The 8,522-nt window shown below is 39.2% G+C and overlaps 1 protein-coding gene across 1 annotated transcript in view; it reads left to right on the top strand.

Moving 5' to 3' along the window:
- The first annotated feature begins 965 nt into the window (after positions 1–965).
- The window catches only part of slc4a4a (solute carrier family 4 member 4a), a 73,989-nt gene continuing 66,432 nt past the window's right edge, over positions 966–8,522 (top strand). The window contains 3 exon segments of the mRNA XM_039802744.1: positions 966–1,119; positions 1,872–1,966; positions 6,287–6,360. Coding sequence (XP_039658678.1) covers positions 1,950–1,966; positions 6,287–6,360 — 91 coding nt within the window. The 5' untranslated portion in view covers positions 966–1,119; positions 1,872–1,949.

Genomic DNA, 8,522 nt, shown 5'->3' with positions numbered 1-8,522 from the left:
TTTCTTTTTAACGTCTCGTAAGAATAAACAGAGCCACAGAAGCTTTATGTAACACTATTCGAAATCCTATTATAGAAAGTCAGAAAGCTTGGGCATAATTTGAGCCTTGGACTGAAGAAATCCCCAAACCATGTGTAATCCTGTAAAGAAAATAAAATGGAACATAATGGACAAAAAAAAAAAGTCTCATAGCTTTGCTTAAGCACTTGAATATTTGTGGTGTAAAATATGTCAATAGATCGTCTTTTGAATATTGATAAAAGTATTTATGATCTGATATCGGACTTACACATGAAAACAATTCTCAGTTTTTTTTTAATCAAGACACTGGTTTGCCTTGAATACAAATTGAAGAATTATCATCTATCTAAATAACTTATTTTCTGATAGTTGCTGTTGCACCAGATGATATAAATGGCCCTTATTGGGTCTACAATTCATGGTATAAAAGGTACTGACAGCTAATCTTAGATGATATAAATGGCCCATAATGGGTCTACAATTTATGTTATGAAGGTACTGACAGCTAATCTTGCCATGTTGCCTCCAACAGATGGCGCTGTAGATTCAAAATCCATAATTCACAGCTGAAAAAAAATAAACCGTCCCAGCAATTGTCTCATAAAAAGACACTGCGGTAATCCTGCAATACATATCTAGAGAGATGCTTATTATTATTTTATCAACCTGCTATTTTTTGTTAATGCTTTTAAATTTACAAAAACTACAAATAGGTTCTTATTATTATTTAAAAAGAAAAAAAAAAAACGTCCACAGATCGCTGACTAAATGTTGAACTGTGTGTGTTCAAGTTCGACTCTGGCTGGCATAGTACAATGACTTGGTTCAATTGTGTGTGTGTGTGTGTGTGTGTGTGTGTGTGTGTGTGTGTGTGTGTGTGTGTGGGGGTTGCAGCGGTGGAGCAGTCTGACCTCCCACCGGAGGAGTGGCGTTGACAGAAGGACGGTCCAGCAGATAGAGGCGGCGGCAGCATGCTGAGCGCAGTTGCCGCACTGTGCCTCATACAAACTTACCCGAGCTGTGGAAGTAGACTTCTTTACCTGCATGCCAACATGACAACAAGAGCCTAACACAGAGCCAAAGATCAAAACTACAGCGGTAAGTCCTTCACTCTTCTTCCACCTTGAAGTGAACTGAAAACAAATTACATCAGGCCTGGTGTGCAATGTGTGAAGAGTCTCGAACATAAACCATTATTATATTCCTGCAGCGTGTTAACGGTGCCTTCAGGACTTTGGCAACTTTATCTTGCTTTATTTCACCTTTTAATGTATTTCGAGTGCTATCTGCGTGGTCTAACGTTTTACTGAAACATGTATCACTCCATTAAAGGACGTTTTGTGCGTAAATGCGCTGCGGTAGTGTGTTGTGTTTTGGTTAAGTGGTTAGTTTGGCCAGTTAGCATGGTTTACATTGCTGTTTCAAACTCCTGTGCTGTTACTAATAGCAACCAAAGCAATGTGCATCGCGTTATAAAGTCTGCTGTTCTTCAATAAAGTGTCCTGGAGGCTGGAATTGATCACAGGATTATTACAGTACTTGCAGAAGTGCAGAGAGAGCGTTTGTATTATATTTTGTTGTATTTTACTTCTGCCTGTGGCACTCCTGTGATCAATTTGCTGTATTGTGTTTTTAAATCAAATCAATAGTTTTCGCACCAACAGCAGACCCATAATAACACTTACTGTGACACCTGTGCTGCATCATATCCTTCAGATATTCTTCATATTGTCCTTGTCGCTTAAGAAACGTTCCTTTTAGTCAAGCACTTTGGTTGTGAATGTCTCAGTGAGTGTGCATTGAGTCCCCAGAGAGCAGAAAAATGACCCCTCCATGTGTTACTTTGTCAGGTCAAGCATCCGCAGCCGCTCCAGTGATCCGCTCTGTTCAGCACATTCACTAAGGAGATTTATCACACGCAACCTGAGATGAGCAGCAGCAAGAAGTAAGTGACTTCAACAAGCTTAACAGGAGTGCTTTTCACTCTACGCAGAGCTACTTGACTTTAAATAAATGTTCTTCTTTTTTTTAAATTAAATAAATCAGGTGCACTTCTGGAACAAGTGGTTTTGTAATGAGGCTGACTGCCAAGAAGGTGACACTTAAGTCTTCAAATACTGCTTTCAGACAGGATGGGCTGTAGCTGACTTTGCTTTATTTCAAGTGCTTACAAAATTGAAATCATATCTTGGGTGTTGACTAGAGGGACCCTAAACACACCACCTTTGTTTCTCTTATGCTGCACAATCACAGTTGTTATTTGGATGCATGACATCAGTATTGGATCTTCGAGGAAAACAGGCTTTATCGATTTATCTACGTGTCCACTACCAAGCTAGTCAATAGATCTTTTAACTTGGTGACACTGCATTAGCAGTGTGACTTTGCGTTTTTTTTGGTTGCTGTCAGAAAGCCATCCCAAAAATGTTGGCCCCGCTGATTCGAAAGAAACGCACCAGCAAGATTTTGAATTTGTTCAATCATCTGGAACCTGTGTAGTCTCGGCTAAGCAGTGGAAACTGTTGGTGTGGTTTGTGCGAAAATTACCGAAGCTTTGAATTTGTACATCATGCACAGTGAAATCTGCTGTCAGACGAAAGCCCGGCATGGCTATCATTTAACAAAACTATCCTTTTATTGTGAGGAGAAACCCTTTTAGGTCCAGGGAAATCTGATATCTGATGACATTCTGCCTTCATTGCATGAGGGATTTGACTTTGCAAACTCAATTGGATTACATGACCCGGACACATTTATTCATATATCATGCAATGACTACAGTATACCATAACACAATCCGGATGCCTTCAGGCTTTTTGATGTTTCCATGATTTGGACACACAGTAGACATTTGCATCAGCTCGGGAGCAGAGAACACACTCACCTCTCCAAACAGATAGTAATTTAGACTACATGCAGATTACTGCATGCCCTACAAGGACAGGGAGACTGATACGTTATATGTGACGTGAAAGACGGATAGCTTATATACAATTAAGAGTTCAAAGTAACCGCGTGTCAAGTTTTGATTGCTTGCACATCTTGTTATACGGTTCTTTGAAGGTTTAGGTCATGATAATCCATATGTACATAACCTAAAATATTGATTCAAAGGAAAAATCCACCTTGCCATCCTTTTTCTTCTAATTACTGGTAAATGAACAAATGACCTGTGCAGCTGTAAGGGATTTTGATAGTAGAAAGTGTTTTAGTGATCTAAAACATAAACCGCAGAGGTGAGACCAAAAAACGTTTTTCTACATCAGAACAAATCCAAAGCAAACATCCAAACGTCGAGGTCAGTCACAAATCCTAAACAAGTAATATTGTATCGTCGATATTGAAACAAAATGCACTTTTGCCTGATTATAGATAGAAGCAGAAGTAAATTAAGGTCACAAAGATTGTTGAACATAAAAATCACCTTTTGGTGTTTTCTTTTGCTTTCTTTGGCAAAATATATTTCTGAATTGATGCTTTGTGCCTCAAAGTATAAGCCAATATCAGCAGCGTGCATAGTACACAAGCATTCAAAGATTTTGCACCATGAAAATGTTTGTAGTTTGTTGTCACACTGCTGCTTTTGTGTTAAAGCCATTGCTTGGACAAATTATTAAAATAAGGGTAGAATAATATGCCATTCACTTATTGCATCTTATATTTCATTTTGCAGTTTAAAATTCTGTGAATAGTCCATTATATCCCTTACTTATATTCTCTTTGTTGATTACAATATAATCTTTAAAGCCAAAGCTTATCATGTTAGTAAGATATTAAAACCACAAAAGAGTTCAAAAGGTGGACCTGATCATCATGCAGGGAAACTTCACAATCTGCAGGTAGAAGCAAGTTGGAAAAGATGCGTTGTAAATTGTTTGCTGTGCAGAAATGTAGGAAATCAAGTTCTCATGTAGAAATAGACAAAACAGGGCAAAGGGGATGTAAACTAAAAAATGAAGTACAATTTGTTTTTTAATCACAAAGTGATTCCTGGAATGCAAATTTAACATCACAACATGTTTATATGCAACAATGACAGTGATTTTGTACTTTTAGTCTCACATCATATGCAATGCATAAACTTTTTTTTTTTCTTGCTGAATAAGTACACTAAAACATGTTGTCCTCTCCTTCTCTGACAATGTGTCAAGTACAGCGTAGTAATAAAACTTGGGTGCAGGTGTGTGGGTGGTCGGCTCAGGCAGAATGGAGTTTGGCCTGTTATACCCATGATTGTTCCATAGATGGCAATGGAGGAAGTAGGAAGGCCAGTAATGGTAGAAAAGCTGGTGAAGTCCAGAAATTAAAGACCTCAGCTTGAAGTGGTTAAATCATGGTGTTGTTTTGAAACTAGTTGACCCAGAGTTACATGTGAAAGCTAAAGCTTGATAAGTTGCTTTCTTAAAATGCTTTTGAGTAATCAATCAGTCTACTGTATCTGGATTTGAGTTCAAATTAAATTCAGTAGGAACCAAAACTTTACATAATCTAAAGGTGGCATTTTAATGTCATTTTGCCTTTTTTTTTAAACATTTTTATGAAAGACTAGAAAGTGGGTAGTGTATTTATGTTCAATTTAGGAGAAAAATACTTTCAGTCACAGTAATAACACGCTACAAAATACTGGCAGTGTCAGTGTGTTCTGAAAATGCTTTATTTCTAGAATAATTGTAGTTTGTGAGCTCAATAGCTATTACATCTAAACACAGGAAGTGTTCCAGTGTTATTTTCTTTTGTTTTTAGTGTTGATTGGAGAGTTGTTTGTCCACACATCATCAGCAAATATTGAAAGAAACTGTGAATGCATTGAAATACTGGTAAATTGTCAGTTTTTCTCAGAGCTGAAATAATAATAATAATAATAATAATAACACTGGTGATTTGGCAGTGGTAGGATTGTTGCAGACATACTTTCCTTTCTGTTCTATCTCTGTTACAAAACAAGACACTGATCATCTTAATCTATAAGTATCTGTGATATGAAGATTATACGGCATGATTCAGTGAGCAGTGAATGTCTTCTCATGAGCAGGACGCTGAATCCTGACCAGCTGGCAGCTGACCTTCGACCTGTAAGACCTCAGGTGTCCAGGGTATCCCCCCTGCTATTTTACTTAGCCCATGCTGTCCAGTCCACTTTGACCTAGAATGGACTAAGTGGAGTTGTAGAACATTACTGAAGGTATTAATGAAATGATCATATCAAATGTATTTAAATGTGTTTTACGCTTCGATACCATAGCACTGCTAACACTGTTAACACTGTTCATCCTGACAAAGTTTAATATGCAAATATGTAAATTAGCTGTTTGTGTAAAAGACTGCAGTGATTTCTTCTTTCTATTTGAGAGTGTATTGCCCCCACCACAAAACCAAACAAGCAAAACGTCCTTTCAGCTAGAGCACCAGCCTGAAAGAAACGTTTTTCAATCATTTTTCACATCAATGTTTGTTGGGAAACAGTACGGTTTGTTTGAAGTGAGGGTTGAAGCGTGTGGAGTCGTCTTGGAGAGCAGCGGAGGGGCTCCGACACGCCACCCTGTTGCAGGCTTCTGAGTGTGTTGTCACTTAAGTAAAGCTGGCGTAATCCTGTAAGGGTGGATGAGTAGACAGACATGTGATGCCCCACTTGTTTCTCTCTCTGGAGGGTGGTTGAGATGGGGGTTGACAGGCATTACCGACCAGATGGAGAGGCTTTGTAGTGTGTGTGGGCGTGTGACTGATTAGACACAACAATAACTGATACTTTTTCAGATGTTTCCCCTCCCAATAATATAACACAACACCTAGATTCAGTGTTTTAACAGGTGAACTGTGGACACAGGCGGATCCAGATCTCTATGGGTTCAAGTCTCAGTCAGTCTGCGTTTTTTTTTTTTTTTTTTGCGCATGACCAGCACCTGTCACTCTGGCCATCACGCTTAATTAGCAGACGCTTCCTGTCCTCTTCCCCCCCCGCCCCAAACCAGATTAAATCGTATCTATCGGCTGCTCACTTTGCCCTCAAGGACAGCACACATTCCCATATTTAAGGGTATTTTACTTACAGAAAAGCAGATCTTAAAGTTAGCTAGCTCAGAGCTCCAAGTAGTCGCATAGCGTTTATGTCAATGGGTCTTTAATGGGTGGAGATGAGCGCCACCAGCAGCACCAGACTGAGCCCTAGTCCGAATTTACTGCAGGTGGACGAGCCAAAGCGCTATGGCTCCACGTTGTCTCTGGAGGATAAGCGTGAGCAATCTTTCTTCCTCTTTTACTACTACAGGATGGAGGATGAGGCGGTGCTGGACCGGGGGGCATCCTTAGTCAAGCACATCTGTGACGAGGAGGAGGTAGAGGGTAAGTTTACCTGTTCCTGTACACTTTATTTAATTTCTCTGCATGTGTTTAAAAAAAAAAAAAGTCTTATTTTACCTGCCATGTGATGTAGACCGCCAAGCAGGCAAGAAACACAAATGGCAAAACATGGTGCGTTTATAAATATTTCTCTAAGATTTAACTTCTTTAAGAACAAATGTTCCTCAGAAGTCACTGAATCTCTATTTTGAGTCACAAAAACTATGCTACCTAAAACTAAACCCCCATAATGTTTTTAGACTTTTAAATCCGAGATCTTTTTTTTCTTTTTCTTAAACAACTCAAGTTTCTCGGAATTATTTTTTTCAAAGCAAGGGCACTCATTGAGAGAAACAGGAAGGATCTAATTTAGCCATTTAGAGACTGCCAAACTTTACGCACTTCCTGCACGTCCACTGTGACGCTCCCCTGTTTAGCCAGCTGGCATGAGATGAGATGTAGAACACGGAGCATTACACCTGTGTTTACCTCACTAATCCCCTCAAAGACCTATGGGACAACAAAGAGAAATGGTGGAAGAAAAAGGTCCAATTTGCTTAAGTGTCTTGTATTGAGTGTCTTCTTGTGAAATGTTCTATTCCAGTGCTGTAGAGCAGAGGTTCTCATTTTTTTTCAGCCAAGAAACCCTTACAAGATAGAGAATATATCTGCAAGCCCCTCATGTATTTCCCTTGGAATAACTTGATGTAGCCTATTTTAGTCTTAGTTATGTGAAAGAACAACACAAGACACATGTAGTAAAAATATATGATATATATGCACCACACACACACACACACACACACACACACACACACACACACACACACACACACACACACACACACACACACACACACACACACACACACACACACACACACACACACACAGGTTTGTGGCACAATCTTTGTGGGGACCCGTCATTGACATAATGCATTCCCTAGCCCCTTACCCTAACCTTAACCATCACAACTAAATTCTTAACGTTAACCCTTACCCTCACCCTAACCATAACCTAATTCCATCCCTAATCCTACAACCAAGCCCTCAAACAGCCCTTTAAACTTGTGGCCGTCCAGCATTTTGGCCCCACAAAGCTGTCGGGACCCCACAAGTATACTGGACTCCCAGTTTTTGGACCCCACGAATATAGTTAAACAAGCCCACACACACACACACACACACACACACACACACACACACACACACACACACACAGAGACAACCATTGGTTTCCGTTACATTCTGTACAATATTAATCTATAAGTATCTTAAAACATGAGTTATGTAATCCATCATAGTGAACATCAAGTCTGTGTTATTTTATTGTAGTTACATTATCAGTGCATGGTAATGCAGATCAAACTTATCAAATCAAGCTGTATTACCATGCAGTGGTAATGCAAATTAGACAAAAAATAATGCTGAGTTGATGGGATGGATTGCACTTTTTAAGAAGGCTTGAAAGGCCTGCTAACTCATTTTTGCATTGTATAGAAATTTATATTAAACAATGGCTGTATAGGGTCATAATTTGTTAACCTTTATGTAAGGTACACTTTATTTGTAGTAAATGGGCTAAAACATGCAAAACCACTGGCATGATCCTTAAAGTAACTTAGTATACAAGATTAAAATACATTTAACAGAGTGTCCCTCAAGTTGGAGGTCAACATTTTGTCAGGTGTCACCTCAGCTTGAACCCTGCTTCAGATTCTCTAACTTCCGTTCAGCATCTCAGCTGTGTCTGTATTTGTCTTCGTCAGCTGGCTAAATCTCTTTTTTGGAGTCTCTACAGAGCTCGGTGTCCTCCCCGCTGCTCGCTCAGAGCCGGCAGCCTGACTCAAAGACTGATAAAGAGAACAAAAAGAGATATGGTAGATTGACGTTTCTTATATTCTACGTCGAGATACAAGTCTGGAAGAGGAGCATTGGTCAATTGGGCTCAATTATCTTTATCTGACACTGATTAATCTGTGGTTTCACTCAAGCAAAATATTTGGTATCTGAACTCTGCGTCACAGCTGGTGTTAAAGCTTAAGATAGACGATTCAGTTACGCATGCATGTAAACACTCACATCTGGTGTGACCTTAGGTTAAATGTTTGCATTCCTGTGATATAATTCAAAGTTTTCAGATATTGCATGTTACAGCTAAGTCA

This window comes from Perca fluviatilis, chromosome 6, assembly GCF_010015445.1.
Source record: "Perca fluviatilis chromosome 6, GENO_Pfluv_1.0, whole genome shotgun sequence".
Lineage (NCBI taxonomy): Eukaryota > Metazoa > Chordata > Actinopteri > Perciformes > Percidae > Perca > Perca fluviatilis.
Note: the sequence above shows the minus strand (reverse complement) of the source record. Positions and strands in the feature narration are given on the sequence as shown.